Source organism: Pongo pygmaeus, chromosome 13, assembly GCF_028885625.2.
Source record: "Pongo pygmaeus isolate AG05252 chromosome 13, NHGRI_mPonPyg2-v2.0_pri, whole genome shotgun sequence".
NCBI classification, from domain to species: Eukaryota; Metazoa; Chordata; class Mammalia; order Primates; family Hominidae; genus Pongo; species Pongo pygmaeus.
This window is the reverse complement of record NC_072386.2, coordinates 115,203,848-115,221,790: the sequence shown is the minus strand read 5'-3', so window position 1 is coordinate 115,221,790 and position 17,943 is coordinate 115,203,848. Positions and strand designations below refer to the sequence as shown.

Genomic DNA, 17,943 nt, shown 5'->3' with positions numbered 1-17,943 from the left:
ATCACAGCTCACTGCATCTTTGACCACCTGGGCTCAGGTGATACTCCTACCTCAGCCTCCTCCTGGGTAGCTGGGACTATAGGCGCACCACCACGCCTGGCTAATTTTTTGTATGTTTTGTAGAGACAGGGTTTTGCCATGTTGCCCAGGCTGGTCTTGAACTCCTGGGCACTTGAGTGATCCACCCACTTTGGCCTCCCAAAGTGCTGGGATCACAGGCATGAGCCACTGTGCCCGGTCTCACAGCAGTTCTTTTAAAAAATTATTAATATAATTTAATATAATATAATATTATCCACATTCTATAGAAGAGAAACTGAGGTACATCTAAGTGCTCAGTCTCCCAAAGTGCTGGGACTACGGTGCTCAGCCTGTCATTTTCTTTTCTATCCACAAGTTGAGGCTTACCTTGCCATGGGCCCTGAGATCAACTCTACATTGCCACCCAAGCCTGTCCCCTTGATTGCAATGTATGTGTGTTCACCTAATCCCAGTCTCATCAATTAAAGTTTAAAGTTTGTTAAAAATTGTCTTGGGGGCAAGCACAGTGACTCCTGCCTGTAATCCCAGCACTCTGAGAGGCTGAGGCGGGTGGATCACCTGAGGTCAGGAGTTTGAGACCAGCCTGGCCAACATGGTGAAACCCTGTCTCTACTAAAAATACAAAAATTAGCCGGGCATGGTGGCACACACCTGTAATCCCAGCTACTTGGGAGGCTGAGGCAGGAGAATCACTTTAACCTGGGAGGCGAAGGTTGCAGTGAGCCAAGATTGGGCCATTGCACTCCAGCCTGGGCGACAAGAGTGAAACTCCATCTCAAAAAGGAAAAAATAAAAGACAAAACCAATTGAATAACTATTTCCAGGATGCTAATGGTTAAGTCAGATTAGAGAAAGGACTTCAGTGTTTTGCCAGAAGGCCACATTCTGTTTAATACTGTTTTAAGGATAGAAATGAAAATAATGTAACACCGACCACACATGTAGACAAGAAGGAGATGGAAGAAATAATATACTAGGTGGCAGGACCCAGATCCCCAAAGATTTCAATAGACCAGAATGACAGGCAGAATTTATTATATAAAGATAAAATGAATCAAGGGCAAATGTAAAGTCCTACCCTTGGGTTCAACATTCTACTTCCCAAGAATGGAATAAGAAAGATACTGGTTAATGGTATGTGTGTCAAATACTTCAGATTTTAGGTGCCTGTGAAACAGATGTGAATTAAATATGTGTGTGGTTGAGTAGGAGGTGGCAGGGAGGATTGAAAATACAGCAGTCTTAGAATTGGAAGATCTTGAATTGCAATTCCAGCTCCACTCCTGATTGGTTGTGTAACCAAGATTACTTACTCTTTCAGCACCAGTTTTTCCCATTATAAAATGTGTGGCATGCCACAGAGATTCAGTCATGGTAAAATGTATGTACTTACTGGTGTTGCTAGCTGCAGAAACATAGAAGCAAAATTAATTCAATCTTAAATGATATTAAGAAAAATCATTCAGTTCTGGATACTTTGTTTTAAGAGGGATTTTGATACTATATAATTCATTAAGACTAAGAAATGAGAAGGAAAAAAATCACAGTTGGACACTCCATTATTATTATTATTATTTTCTTTTTTGACGGAGTCTCGTTCTGTCGCCCAGGCTGGAGTTCAGTGGCACGATCTTGGCTCACTGCAACCTCTGTGTTCCGGGTTTAAGTGATTCTCCTGCCTCAGCCTCCCCAGTAGATGGGATTACAGGCATGTGCCACCATGCCCGGCTAATTTTTTGTATTTTTAGTAGAGATGGGGTTTTGCCATGTTGGCCAGGCGGGTCTCAAACTCCTGACCTCAGGTGATCTACCCTCCTTGGCCTCCCAAAGTGCTGGGATTACAGGCGTGAGCCACTACACCCAGCCTGAAAACTCCGTTATTATCTTTAAATCTCTAAATGGTTTATATATGAGCTAGGTTAGATTGTACATTAATTTTTTACCCATGAACACATTATTCAGGGCAGTGGGGGAAGCTTCAGATTTGGCTCCATGTAAAGAAAAGCCTTTGAACCCATTATAACTGTCTAAAAGTAGAATGAATGGAATGAAGTGCCTTATTGAGTCACTAGAGATGTGCAAGTAAGAGTATGGGGCAACTCTTTGTCTTGGAACATTGTGGAGGGAATTCATGCCTCAGGTAAAGATCTGTTCAGGGCAATTTCTAAGGCCTTTTCTAACTCTTAAGATTCCAGATTCAGTAATATAGAAATAATATGTCTCGAAGTTACTGTGGTGAATAGTGTATGTAAAAACTTCTTGCACATTGCATGGTACACAGTTGGTGCTCATTGAATGTTTTTTGCCTTATCTATAAGATAAGAATAACCCTTGCTTTGGCCTGGTACCAGCAAGATAATGAATGTAAACATGCTATAAATACACTTCAAATCCTTTGCAATAGGAGGTGCAGAAATCTTTATCTGACATCTGGCCAGGCACAATTAGGGGCATTTGCTTCAGTTTGTTCATTTACAAAGGGGGACCCTGGCTTTTTTGGTTGTTTGGTTGGTTGGGTGGTTTGTTGATTGGTTTTCAGTGGGGAAGGGACTGACTTACGTGCATGTAGAATGTATAGATTTGCCTTGCTGTGGCCAAAGAATGTAATGGTTAGGAACATAGACTTTCGAGCCTTCCAGCCTTCCCTTACTAGCTGGATGACTATTAGGGAGTGATAGCACCTCATGGGCCTCCATTTCCTCTCTGCAAAATGTTGAGGGCACCTCGTTTAGGAATAATTGTGATTATTCAGCACAGCAGTGTATGTTAAGTGCTTGGCCAGAGCATAGCACCTAAGTGGTCAGTTAACAATAGCTGATTCTGTTGTTATTTTTCACATACTGGGAGAGAAGTTTTCCAAATGCTTCTTTGAAGGGCTACTAGATTGATCTGGAGTGAGCCTTTCTTTTGTACCATTGAGAAACTCCCATTTGAATTAGTTCTTCATCCATGGCATAGACCATTTTTTGAAGAAACAGAACATGGCAGGCAGTAAGAATAGCTGTAGCCAGACAGAGAAGCAGTCCTAGGACTCCAGGCTCCTTAAAGAAATATGGCCCTTTAGTCTTTGATCTCAGTGTGGCCTTTAAAAACTATCATGAGAAAAGCAAGCAGTGTTACAAGACATGAGCAGGTTCTTAACAGGTCTATATTTGATTGTCATTCTGTGGGTTCTTTGCTGTGGCTCCAGATGCTGCACAGAATGCCATAGGAATGCTTTATGAAGAGGTTATTGAACTCCAGTTCTGATATTGGTGGTTCAGGGTCAGCCACTTTCTAGGTGGACAAATTGTTTAACCATTTTGGAGCTTCCACTTAATCATTTACAAAAGGGTGATAACAATTGTACTCACCTATTTATGGGGTTTTGAGGATTACATGAGTCAGTGAAGTAAAGCCTACCTAGTTGGGGTGGGTGTTCAGTGAAATCATAGCAGTGAAGAAAGGAAGGTGTGTCCTTGTGGATATACTCATTATAACTATTTTTAAGTCTATTCTAATAAGGCTCTGGTTTACATTATAGTCATATCTAAAAGAACACTGAAGGTTTTAAAATTAGAAAATTTAGATTCTTCCATGGCCAATCATGGTTTCCCAACAGTGTTCCATGTTCCATTTCCAGGCCTTTTCAGCGCTCTAGGAAATCCCATCTCAAACATAGTAGGTGCTATTTTTATGCTATTCATTTTGCCTGTTTGGCCTTACCTGTTTTAATTTTTAAAATTTGCTATTGTAACTTTTCTGTAGTGTTTACCTTGAGCTTTCTTTATGTTTTCAAAAGGAAAATAAAAGGAATACTGATTACACCAGGGCCATTTTTATAGGGTATCTTTTTTTTTCTTAATAGGGCTTTTTGTATTTTGTTTGTTTTGCAAACAACAGAAACTCACTTAAGTTAGCTTAAGAAAGAAAAGAAGGAGGATTGGCTGGGCGCGGTGGCCCACTCCTGTAATCCCAGAATTTTGGGAGGCCGAGGTGGGTGGATCACGAGGTCAGGAGTTCAAGACCAGCCTGGCCAACATAGTGAAACTGCATCTCTACTGAAAATACAAAAATTAGCCAGGCATGGTGGCGCATTCCTGTAATCCCAGCTACTCAGGAGGCTGAGGCAGGAGCATTACTTGAACCGGGACCTGGGAGGCAGAGGTTACAGTGAGCCAAGATTGCGCTACTGCACTCCAGCCTGGGCTACAGAGTGAGACTCCGTCTCAAAAAAAGAAAAAAGGAGGATTGTATTACAATAACATGGTTATGTCAATTTGTCACTGTGCTATTTTCTCAAAGGAAGTGTATCCAAGCCTTAGAAAAGTCTGTAACCAAGAACTGTAGAGTCCTCAAGAACCTAGGCAGTCTTTCCATATCTGTCGTTCTCCATTTCCCTGGTTGTATAATCTCATATATGTACTTGTCTCTGAGTACCTGCTGTTTGCCAGCTGACTTGGGACAAGTCTTAATATTGCCTGTTTCCCTGTTTGCGAAAAAAAAAAAAGGTATATTAGTTTCCTGTGCTGCTATAACAAATTACCACAAACTCAGTGCCTTAAAACAACAAAAATTTACTCTCTTACTGGAAGAGAAGCCATAAATCCAAAATCAGGCCGGGCGTGGTGGCTCACACCTCTAATCCCAGCACTTCAGGAGGCCAAGGTGTGCAGATCACTTGAGGTCAGGAATTCAAGTCCAGCCTGGCCAAGATGGTAGAACCGCATCTCTACTAAAAATACAAAAATTAGCAGGGCATGGTGGCAGGCACCTGTAATCCCAGCTACTTGGGAGGCTGAGGCAGGAGAATTGCTTGAACCTAGGAGGCGGAGGTTGCAGTGAACCGAGATTGAGCCACTGCACTCCAGCCTGGGCGACAGAGCAAGACTCCCTCTCAAAAAAAAAAAAAAAAAAAATTCAGTATCCCTGGGCTGAAATGAAGGTGTTTGCAGAGCCACACTCCTTTCAGAAGCTCTAGGGGAGAATCGGTTCCTTGCCTTTTCCAACTTCTGGTGACTGCCGTCATTCCTTGGTTGGTGGACAGTTTCTGCCTCTGTCTTCGTATCATCTTCCCTTTTGCATGTTATGCGTTTCTTCTTCTCTGCTATCTTTATCAGATCTCCCTCTGCCTCTGTCTTACGAAGACACTTGTGATTGTATTTCGGGCCCACTTGTGATTGTATTTCGGGCCCACCCATATAATTCAGAATAACGCCCTAACGCAAGATTCTTAATTTAATCACATCTACAAATACCCTTTTTCCTTTATAAGGTAGCGTTTTACAGGTTCCAAGGATTAGGACCTGATATCTATGGGTCGCAGTTATTCTGCTTACTATAGATGGCAATCATAAAGACTCATCTTGAAGTTGGCATATATTAAGGGCTCCAGAAATGCAAGCCGCCTCCTTTCTCTGCATCCCTCCTATATATACTACCATGACCCTCCGTTAACATTGCCTTCGAAAGCTTTTCCTTTCAGGAATGCCATTAGCACATTAAATGTGTACCTGCTGGGGTAATAATAATGAAAATAATAGCTAACAGTTATCAAATGTCTGTTATAGCCCACACACTGCAATGAGAACTTTATCCATGGGATATAGGTATTATTATCATCACCGTTTAACAGATGAGAGGAATTAGAAAAGTAAAGAAGGTCAATTTTTCCCTAGTTCACCCAGCTAGTTTCAGAGCTAGGGTTCAAATTAGAATCTCTCTAATTATAAGTGGTCTCTAATTCATGGTATAATGATGTGCCTTTGTTTTTGTTTATTTGTTTTTTAAGAGATATGGTCTTGCCGTTGCTCAGGCTGGAATGCAGTGGTGCAATCATAGCTCACTGCAGCCTCAAACTCCTAGGCTCAAGCAGTCCTCCTGCTTCAGCCTCCTCAGTAGCTGAGACTACAGGTGTGTGCCATCACACCTGGCTCTATAATGATGTTCTTGATTATTATACCTTGCCTCTTACTCAGGAGTGAGGTTGAAATATCTGATTTCTTGTCTTGGCCTCTGATCGGAACCTTCCCCGGTGATTTCTTGTACCTGCTGGCATAGCTTCACATCACAGTTCACAGGGTGCTTTTTTGTCATGTGCCTGCTCTTTAGCAGTTGCTTGGTCCCGAGTAAATGCAGTTTAAAGGAAGAGGAAGTGAAGAGCTATATTCTATCCTGAATTTCCTCCTCGAGTAACTTGTTCGTTGCTAGTCAGTGAGTTCCATGACTCTGGGGATCATGATGATTTATTTATGTCCTAGCACAGGGCCTGGACACAGAATAGATACTCTGCTAGAGTGTAAGCTTCACCGGGGACTTCTGTTCACTGCTGTATTCGTGCCTTACAGCAGTTCCCAGGATAGAAGAGTTGCACAGTAAATATTTATTGGCTGGATGTCTGGCTGACCGGCTTAGCTCGGCGTGGTTAGAACTCAATTACAGCTGTCATTTATTGGCTGTATATCATGTGTTAGGCCTTATATATATGGTAAGTAATCCTTACCATGCTCCTACAGGGTAGAATTGATGGGTTACAGATGAGCAGGGTAAGGGTGATAGAGGAGTCAAAGATATTTTCTAGGTTTCAGTCTTAGATACTGATCCAAGTGTTGATGAAACCCAGGAGGAAGAGTTTAGGTAGACTGTGTTGTGGTATCTGCAACCATAGATACAGGGACTACTCTTGGGACAAGGATCCGAAGATGGGCCCCCTATTTGCCCTTTAGCCTGGAGATAGTGGTGGTCTTAATCTATCCAGAGCAGAGTTGCTCACTTTAAGAACTGTAGGCTTAAAGCCATTATTTCCACTGTGTTCTAACTTGAATATGATCAGTTTCTGTTTCAGATGATCGGGCTGAACAACGAACCTGTCTCATTTGTGGGGACCGCGCTACAGGCTTGCACTATGGGATCATCTCCTGTGAGGGCTGCAAAGGGTTTTTCAAGCGGAGCATTTGCAACAAACGGGTATATCGATGCAGTCGTGACAAGAACTGTGTCATGTCTCGGAAGCAGAGGAACAGGTGCCAATACTGCCGCCTGCTCAAATGCCTCCAGATGGGAATGAACCGGAAGGGTGAGTGGTGCTCATGGCTCTGATGGCCCATCCTGCATTCAAAACTTTACCTTTAGTGTCAGCTGTTTAGTTACTTAATCCTCAAGCTTGCACTACATATCCGGCCTTATAGTTTGTACTCATAACCAAAAATGAACCATTCTTGCCTATAAGACCTTCCTAAACTAGGTGGGGGGAAGAAAACTAGTGAGATGTTAAGGTGGGAATGAGTGCACAAGCCCTGTGTGACCAAGAACCCACTTAACAATCAGGTCTTAACTGGGATTAATATACTTCACTAGTTATTTCAGGAATGATGACAGAAGTAGAAATTTTTGGATGAAAAGGCATGAGGTAGGAGATTGCTGAATGCAGTATCATTTTGTTTGCTAGAACCATGGTGTACTCAGAGGCTAGGCATGCTCAGAAGTCTGTGTCTAGGTTGGTGAGGAGTTTGGAATTTATTAGGAAGCTTTCCAAGAGCCATTAGTCTGAGATAATATGAACAACTAGAACTGACGTTCTAGTAGGATGAATATGAAGGGCTGTTTTGGAGGATGAATTGGGGCAGGGGAAACAGAAAAGCCACCTAGAAAGTTTTTAGTAGAGTCTAGAAGGAAATCTGAAGGATCTGAAGGAACAGGGGAAATAATGGCACAGAGAGATGTTGAAGAAACTCATCTGATAGGAGTTGGTGACATACTGAATATTGAGCAGCACCAGAAGTTGAAATTGAGGATGTGGATTGAGAGTAATGATCTTACCAGGGAGAAAAAAATGAAAAAAAAAAAAAAAAAAATTCAAGCTAAAAAGCAGGGTGATTTCTCTATAGGACCCTCTGAAAAGAAAAGAAAAGAAAAAGGGTGGGGCAAAATGTTGGCCTTGGCAATACTGAGTTTGAGATACCTGAGAAGGACGCGTAAATATGTCCACCAAGGAGGTTGGTTATGTAGGATGGGAACTGAGATGAAAGTCCTGCCTGCAAACAGGCTTCACGGAGCTGCTGGCACAGAGGTGGCAGTAAAAGTCTAGTCCACAGGTGAAATCACCCACAGAGAGAGCTTAGGTACAGAAGAGAGAAGGGCCGGTGTCGGAAGCCTACAGTGGTATTCCCATGGAGAGTGGAGAGTAGAATAGAGCAGTGTCATTCAGCAGAAAGAAGAGAGGCTCTAGAGGCAAACAGACTAGCTCTTAGCTCTGTGATCTTAGGAAGTTTGCTTTATATCTCCAATATTCAATTATCTTACCTTTAAGATGGTATGTTGCTTACCCTTCAGAGTTCTCTACAGGATTAAGTATGATAACATATAAAATACCCAGCAAGGTATTAGGGGTTCATAGCAGCAGTGTTCAGGGATCGGGGGGTTAGTCAGATATAGTGAACTATTCAAACTGGTTTTGTAGCTTTATGAATGCAGACATCCAGATATACTCAGACTGGTTTTATTGTGTATGAGATAAGAAGGACCTTTTAAAAACTTGCCCATCATGAAGAAAGGTAAGAGAGATGTGGAAGGGCATTTAGATAAATTTAGGTGGTTTATAATTTATTATAAATACTAATATTTATTGAGCACTTATTTGTGTACCCTCCATATGTATATTCTACCACTGAATACATACAACAATCCTGTTATTAACTGTTATCCCCAGTTTACAGATACAGCTTAGGGAGGTAAAATGACTTAGCAATAGTTAGTTTAGGGGTGGTTATGTTGACAGTTAATAGTTACCAAATTATAATTTGTTATTAAGCAGAGCTTGTACCTAACCACACGGACAATGTACTGCTTCACGTGTCTACCATGTGACATAGCTGTTAACATGTTGGAATGCCCTGTGTTTACTGATGATGAATGCCATAGTAGGACATTTGAAGTGTTACCAAGTTTGTCCCCTGCCTGTCTTTCTAACTCATTTCTGAACACTGTGCCTCAGGGATGCCTTACACTGCTGTGCCTGTACTCAGGTTTTTTCCTCTACTTGGAGATCTTTTCCCTTCCCCACTGTCAGTTTCCTCTTACTGAAATCTTTTCCAGCCACCAATACCAAACATGTGCTGTCTTGAAGAGTCTGTCAACTTCCTGCCCTCACCCTGTTTTGGTTTTGGCCTCCACTTCTCTCATCTCCCTTTGTTGCCCTCACTTTGAGTATCTTATGAAAGCTTAGTTATTATGGGTTGCCTTCTTGACTACTGTCTCTGATGAATCCTCCTGCTTATTCAGCTGGAGTGTGAGATTTTGAGGCTTCCAGCAAAACTCACCTGTTTTAGGGAAGAAGAAACTTAACCTTATAACCCCTCTGACCATAGTCAGAAGACACACGGAGTATGAGGGACAGGGAGCTAGCTGTCTCCTTAGGACTATTTGCACGCAGAGCAGGCAGACCCGGTTGCCTGGTGAAGTCTGCGTCAGGGAGAGAAACCCTGCCACCTCCTGGTTGGTGCTGCGAAAGCAGGATTAAAATTGCAGTTGCCATGGGAGTATTTTGGGGGTAAGGGATGTTCTGTATGGACCTGTGGTGGTTGACACATAATTCTGTGCATTTGTCAAAACCCATAGAACTTTACACCACAAAAAAGTAAATGTTACTACATGTGAAAATTTGTTTAATCAGCTAGGATGTTTTGGGGATTACAGGGCAGAGAGAAAGAATGCACAGTATAACAAATGAATCTAGCCGGTGTTACAAATGAGTCACATAACCACACTTAAGGGGTTGGAGAAAAAAGGAGCTAACCTTTGAAAAGTGTTTTGACTGTATACTGTAAGGCTAAAAACAAAAAGAATTACATACAAACAAAGCACTCTAGTTTGTAAAATTTGTTTCTCTCAAGGTTATGTGTTAGGAATGTTGTCGCTACTTCATTTGTATAATAGAGTAGAATCAGCAAGTAAATATATTGTGGACAATGAGAGTCAGGTTTCTCACATCAGAGAAAGAAAGAAGTTATAAATCAGCAAAGGAGAAGGCTAGAATGAGTCCCCTCGTGCTAGATTGGAATCAGTGTATCAGTATGTATTCGTGTTTCAGATAGATTTAAAAATACATAGATACCTTGTGTGGGTAGGTGAGTTAGTGTGCATATGTATATTTCCAAGCTCTAGCCACTGAGAGGGGCTAGAAGCAGATACCCCAGGAGCAATGAGTACACCCAGCACCCAGATCTTGGCTTCCAAATATCAATGAAAGGAATGAGGACTCATTGGAGAACTAGTTGATTCCAAGGCTGGGGTAGGGGAAATATAAAATGATCCTGGAGCATCTTAAGGGGCCAGCAAGTTAGGAAGTGCTTTCTAAAAAAAGAAAGGAAGCATATCAAAGGGCACAGAAGCCAACCTGAAAGAGCTTCTGATGGCCAACGCTGGAACAACTTGAGGAACAATAACTGTAGGATTAGTTTATAACCCAAAGGATAAAAATATCCATGAGTTCATATCAAAAGAAATAGGTGAATAAATAAAGAGAAGTGATCATTCTTCCTTTTAGTGAATTCTGATTAACAAATGTAGAAGGAAGCCAGGCTTAGTGGCTCACACCTGTAATCCCAGCACTTTGGGAGGCCAAGGCAAGAGGATCACTTGAGCCCTGGAGTTCAAGACCAGCCTGGGCAACATAGTGAGACTCCATCTCTAAAAATAAAAATATAAATATAAATGTAGAAGGAATGAGGGAAATAGAAAAATCACCATTAGGGCTGGGCATATTGGTTCATGCCTGTAATCCCAATACTCTGGGAGGCCGGAGCAGGTGGATTGCTTAAGCTCGGGAGTTCAAGACCAGCCTTGGCATCATGCTGAAACCCCGTCTATACAAAAAAAATACAAAAATTAGCTGGCACGGTGGCGTGTGCCTGTAGTCCCGGCTACTCTGGAGGCTAAGGTAAACCTGGGAGATGGATGTTGCAGTAAGCCAAGATCACGCCATTGTACTCCACCCTGGGCGACAGACCAAAAAAAAAAAAAAAAAAAAAAAAAAAATCACCATTAGAACACCACAGTAATAGTTGCGACAAGAAAACTTACTAATGGATGCTAAATAAGTGGCATCAGTGTCAACAGAAACAATATTTGCATAGTCTGCAAATACATAGTAATTACAAAGGGAAAAATAGTAAGTTTATTTAGAGAATTCTGACAGACATAACTTTAGCCAAGTGATCAAGATTAACAGTACCAATAAAACACCAACATTGTATATACCCACTGATATGAAACACTGAGAAGGTCACACATATACACACACACAGAGGTAAGTTCACTCAGTCTAATCCTGAGAAAACAGACAAGCCCATATTGAGGGACATTCTTCAGAATAACTGACATCTGACAAAATACCCATTTGAAAAGTGTCAAAGTCACAAAAAACAAGGGAAAGACTGAGCTGTCACAGATTGGAGAAGACTATGAAGGCATGACAGCTAAATGCAATGTGGGCCCCTGGGTTGTGTTCTGGAACAAAAGATATCAGTGAAACAACTGGAGAAATCAAAATAAAGTATGTACTTTGGTTAATAGTATTGTACCAAAGTTAATTTCCTAGTTTTGATGACTAGACATGATTATGTCCAATGTTAAAAGGAGGGAGGGTATATGGGAACTCTCCATACTATTTTTGCAACTCTTGTATAAAGTCTAAACTTAACCTCAAAATTTAAAAAATTAACTATTAAAAAAATGCAGCTGCCATTTGTGGCTGGGGCTTTTTCACCTATGTGCAAGACAGCTCTCTGTTGTCCTCTATCTTTGGATATGGAACTGAGTATCTTTTCAGACCTGAAAGTTGGCTGGTCAGAAAACTCATTAGCAAAGCAATGAGGAAGATCTAAAGAAGGGTGGTGAATGGAGACTGGGCCCTGTCTGTCCATCCCCACTACTGCACTAGTATCCCCCATGTGTGTTCCTTACCCATCTTGCAGTCTTCGGGATAAAGTCAGGCTCCTTAAGGTGATTTTCAAGGCCCCTCTGACACTGGCATCAGCCACCTGATCCCTTTCCTTCTCCATTTGGTGTTCCCCACTCACCCCTTTCCTTCTCCATTTGGTGTTCCCCACTCACCCCTTTCCTTCTCCATTTGGTGTTCCCCACTCACAATCTGCATTCCATCCTAGTTCTTCAAAAACCCAATGATGTTTCCTGTTTTGCACATGTGGTTTCATCTGCCTGAAAGAAGAGGGGGTTTCATCCACTCCTTCTTCTACTCCTGACTTCAAGGTTCAGCGTTTATTTGTAACATCCTCTAAGAAGCCTTCTCTGACCCCACCCCTCACCAGCTAACCCTCCTGTGCTTCCACAGCTTTTTTGCATGCCTTCTGCCATAACCCTGGTCACCTGGTGTTATCTTTCTCTGTTCACTATCTGTTTCCCTCATTATTAGACAATGAGCCCCTCAAGGGCCATGATCAAGTCCTACATTTCTGTTGGTCCCTCAGCAGTGATAGGATGCTCCCTGGTTAGATGGATTGACTGTGATGGAGGGCCATGGCAGGAAGTGGGATGGGGAAAATATTGTCAGAGGAGAAATGAGGATACAGTCAGCTTCGTGGCGGGTGATGGGGGTGGGTTTCATATTAGTTAAGTAACTATGTGAAAAAATAAAAAATTTCCTGAACTCTGTGGTCTCATAACTTGCTAACTAGTTCAAAAGTATAAACGTCAAGGAAAGCTTCTTGGAGGAGGTGATGTTTGCAGAATGGCATTGTGAGGCAGTGATCCTATGGCATCGCCATATCACTTTACCAGGATAAAAAGTGCCCCAGGACACAACACAGAGGTCTGCATGAAGCACTGAGAAATCTCAAGGAGGGATAACATTTGAGCAGAATCTTAAAGAAATCAAAGTTCGTGTTCCTTACAAACATTTTTTTTACATTTCTTACATTTTCCTTACGAACTTTTTTTTACATTTTATTATACCAAAAAAAAATTGTAGAGACAAGTTTTCAGCATGTTGCCCAGGCAGCTCTTGAACTGAGGATCAAGTTCAGCTGAGCTGAACTGAGCTTAAGCAGTCCTCCCACCTCGGTCTCCCAAAGTGCTGGGATTATAGGCATGAGCATATGCCCGCCAAAAGGTTGTTTGTTTGTTTTTAAATTAAGACTTTAAAATTTTGTTCTGTTTTATTTTGAAATAATTTCAAGCTTATAGAAAAGTTGCAACAGTAGTAAGAATCCCCATATGCCCTTTACCCAAATTCACCAATTGTTAACGTTTGGCCACATTTGCTTTATCATGCTATTTGTTTTATTATTTTCCCTCCCCCCTGCTCTTCTTTCTGTCTCTCTCTTCCACCTTCCCCACTTCCCACAGGTAAGTAAGTGTGTGTGCGCCTGCATGTGCGCACCTTCTTAGCCATTTGAGAGTGAGGCATAGGCAATGTTCCTCTTATTTCTAGCAATCACAGTACTGTTATCAAAATCAGGAAATTTAACATGACACAATACTATCTTATTAGCAGATCTTATTCAATTTTTGCCAGTCATCCCAGTGTCCTTTATAGCAATTTTATTTTTTCTGATCCAGAAGCCACTTCAGGAAATCACATTACATTTAGTTTTTATGTCTTTTCAGTTTCTTTTAATCTGAAATAGTTCCTCAGTCTTCTTTGTCTTTATTTACATTGTCAATTTTGAAGCAAATAGGTCATGTATTTTGTAGAATATCCCTTAATTTGGGCTTGTCAGTTTCCTCACGATTACATGCAGGTTATGCATTTTTCACAAGAATGCCATAGAAATGATGTTGTGTCCTTCTTAGACCATAATACCAAGAGCACATGATGTAAGTGTATACCCATTATTGGTGATATTAACTTGAATCACTTGGTTATGATGATGTCACTTAGAGAAGGTGGTGTTGCCACATTTTTCCACTTTAAGTTTCTTCACATTTTTCCACTTTAAGTTTCTTTCTGAGTACAGGCAACATATGCAGAGACAGAACTGTGTAAAACAGAATAGCATGTTTAAAGACTAACAAATAGTTATCTATGTGTAGGGTATAGCATTTATGGCAAGAGATGAGGATGAGGGGTCCCACCAGAACCAGATGATAGACGGTCTTGAATGCCATGCTAAGGAGCTTAGATTTGGCCCATGGACCAAAGGCGCCACCAACAGGTTTTGAGTGGAGCTTTGATGTAGTTAGCTTTGTTATTTATGCTTTCTGGGTTTTGTTGACTGCCTAAGCCCAAGCAAATGAAGAATGGTAGGCATATGAGTTCCAAAGCAGAAAAAGTGTTTTTGGTGCCTTCTGAGAAGATAGAAGAGCCATGGCTAGGGCCATTCTCTTTCTTAGACTTAGATAAGAGTTATAGCAGAACCATTCCTGTAATACTGCACACAGGAGCCATTTGTTATTTTTAATCAAATCACTGCCAGATAGATTTTAGCCCTGCTGAAAAACTTGTTAGTTCAGTGTGGCATCAAGGAACAAGCACAGCTTTAGAATCAGAAGATCTAAATGGAAACTCCAGCTCTGTCAGTTCTTCCCTGAGCAAATCTCTACCTCTCTGAGCTCTGTTTCCTCATCTCAAAAATGTGTGGGAGAATAATACACCTTCCAAGGTGGTTGTGAGGATCACATGAGATAACATACATATGTGCAAGAACATTATAAGTTTGAAAATATGGTCCAAGTTTTTGTTTTTAACAGAGGCACTGTGGCACATTGTATTGATTTCTACACTTCAGGTGGTTTCATGGCATCTTGACCGATTTTATCATCTCTAAATGGGTACTGCTGTTTATATTAGTCTTTCAATAACTTTTAAAAATCAAAGTTAATTTTTAAAGGCAATTCTTTACCACCTCATTAAAATTTTGTTCTGTTTTATTTTGAAATAATTTCAAGCTTACAGAAAATTTGCAACAGTAGTAAGAATTCCCATCTGCCTTTTACCCAAATTCACCAATTGTTAACATTTTGCCATGTGAGTTGCACATCAGAATAAATGTATAATTTAAGAATAATTAATAAGAATGTATAATTAAGAGTTTATGCACCACTTAAAAGTATCTTATGTTTCTCCACTAGGATGCATACACAGTAGTAGTAGAAAGAAGTCTGGTCTTAGAGTCTGATAGCGTGGGTTCCAACCCTGATTCTGCTCTTTAGTTTCTGTCTCTTCCAGAAAATACTTCATTTCTGTGAGCCTTAGATCCATCTGTTCAATGGGAGTGATACTAATACTTTACTCATGAGTGATTTTACCTCAGAGAACAGTATGTAACACATAGTAGATTTCTATCATATACGCATTTTCTTATTCTGGGTGGGGTCGAGGAAGAAGATGAACATTTTTTTGAGATGGAGTTTTGCTCTTGTTGCCCAGGCTGGAGTGCAATGGCACCATCTCAGCTCACCGCAACCTCCACCTCCCGGGTTCAAGCAGTTCTCCTGCCTCAGCCTCCCGAGTAGCTGGGATTACAGGCATGTGCCACCACGCCCGGCTAATTTTGAATTTTTAGTAGAGACGTGGTTTCTCCATGTTGGTCCGGCTGGTCTTGAACTCCCAATCTCAGGTGATCTGCCCTCCTCAGCCTTCCAAAGTGCTGGGATTACAAGAGTGAGCCACTGCGCCTGGCCGATGAGCTTTTGAATTTCAGAACAAGAGATTGGCAAGATGTAAATCTTTAAGACATGTGGCCCTTTAAATGAAAAGTAAAGTATGTTGCGTTCTTTTCACACCTCCAGGACAGTGAAAATGAGGTAACAGCCGAACTATTAATGTGTGTGGTGTTGTATTCCAGTGACAGATCTTTGTTCTCTACCTGTGAGCTGAAATAAAGACATGTGAGATGTTATTATTGGAAATAGAAATACCCAAAGACTGTCATTGACCATGGAACAGCAGAGAAGCGATTGTAAAGATTTTAGAACTTGAAATTAGATTGAAAGAGACCTGCCAGCCAACAAGCAGCATACATCTAGATCTAACATAGGCTATGTATGTTTCTTACTCCAAATTCACAACAGCTTTTTATAAAGCAGACCGACCATGTTGCCTCCACTTAGCAGATGAAAATATTAAGATTCTAGCAAAGTTGAGAATAGAACCTTGGACTTTTAACTCAAAGAGGCTAGGGAGAGGGAAGGATTAGTTACTAAGTGCTTACTTTACACGCAAGGCCCTAGGGTTGGTGTTTTAGCCATACCATTTTATGTAATGTAACATAAAACAAGTACCAGTATTCTCTCTTCTCATTTCAGTAAACTGAAGTCCAGAGAGTCAAAGAAACTTGTTCATAATTATACAGACCAGGAAGAAACAGGATTTGGACCCTAACATACTTAATTCTGAATTTCCTGTCAGCCTTTTGGTTACCTCAGAAACAGGGTTATACTTGGAGCTCCCACCTTTTGAGGCAATCAGTCCCTGCCTCGGGAACTTTCTAGATTCCTTCTGTTAATTTTTTAAAGTGGCAGGTATATCCTAGCAAGGCCTGCTATTACATAATGTCATTAGCTTATCTTCTGTCATTGTTAACATTAACCCCTTCCAAGCTACCCTCCACAGTGGCTGTCACAAAGATTTTTTTAAAATGCCAATATGACCACAGTGCCCCCCTACATTCCTTCTTGTCCTCAAGGTCCTTAGCTAAAGTTATACCCTAGTCTGGCATTCAAGGCTCTTTATGATCTAGGCCCAGTTGGCCTTTCCACCCTTATCTCATGCTACTCTTCCCCCACATAGGCCACCTTCCCCTATGCTTTAGCCAGATTAAGCCACTTGGGAGTTCCCAGAAAGAAGAGCTTATTCTTACCTTCAGCTTGCTTTTTTGTACACTGTTCGCTCAACCTGGAGCACTCTTTTCCTGGCTGCCTAAATCCTACTTAACCTTTAAGACTCAGTTCAGAAGTTTTCTTTTCCAGAAAGGATTGCCTAATACTGTGGTCCTACTATAATTGCAAATCAAGGGTTCTTCTCTATGCCCCCGTATTAAGTGTTCCAGAAAGAGTGATGATAATATTAGTAGTAGTTGTTATTCTTAGTCAGGAGATACTACTTAAAGGATGCTTTTTATACTTAGTAAATGCTAGGTAAGCTCCTTCAACTACACAGGTGCTCTACTGACTGCCTTTGCAGGGAGAAGCCATTGAGGTCAAAATTCTGATTAATGAAAAAAACCAAAAAACCTGTTCTGATTCTACATATCAAACCTAAACTTAGGCTGGGAATACAAACTATTTTATTTAAAAATGGAAATACTCTGTCCCTCCCCTAGAATTTGTCAAAACCGTAAGATGCATCATCCTGGCAGGATGTTTGTAACTGAAGGACTAGTGAACAGTGCTATCACCTTTTTTCGAACATATTGAATGTATACAGTGTGTGTAGTATGTACGCAATGCCTTGGGGGCCCCAAAATATTGCTGCCTATGAAGGAGCCTGGAATAATAGAAAGAATTGTGTGCTTTGGGTCCAGAAGGACCTGTGTTTTAATCTTGGATTCACTAATTACTGTCTTATGCTTTTGGCCAAGTAAATTCTCTTTTTGTGCTAAAGACTTATATGAGTGTGCTTCTGACTGCCTTTCTTGACTTATGTTTCCTTCCAGCTATCAGAGAAGATGGCATGCCTGGAGGCCGGAATAAGAGCATTGGGCCAGTCCAGGTGAGTTCTAGACCTCAGTCTCTGTGGTCCATCCTGGAAGCCCAGGGCTCCAGCCGTTCCTGAAACTGCTCACTTTGATTCTTCCATCTGCTGCTGAGGAGAGCCATCTTTGCTTTCATTTCTGTAAAAGTGCTTTTACATCCTGGATGTGAAAGTGCTTTGAAAATCTTATATATGTAAGTTAATGATTAAAGCTCTTCCTGTGATCCCTCAGCCTTTCCTAAGGATTTCACAGACAGTGAACCCAGTTATGG

The 17,943-nt window shown here is 41.2% G+C and overlaps 1 protein-coding gene across 5 annotated transcripts in view; it reads left to right on the top strand.

The window, feature by feature from the left end:
• The window catches only part of NR6A1 (nuclear receptor subfamily 6 group A member 1), a 260,373-nt gene that overhangs the window by 216,149 nt on the left and 26,281 nt on the right, over window positions 1-17,943 (top strand). For all 5 annotated transcript variants that reach the window (XM_054501532.2, XM_054501535.2, XM_054501537.2 and 2 more), the window contains 2 exons: window positions 6,854-7,096; window positions 17,634-17,689. In XM_054501532.2, coding sequence (XP_054357507.1) covers window positions 6,854-7,096; window positions 17,634-17,689 — 299 coding nt within the window. The remainder of the gene's footprint in view (window positions 1-6,853; window positions 7,097-17,633; window positions 17,690-17,943) is intronic.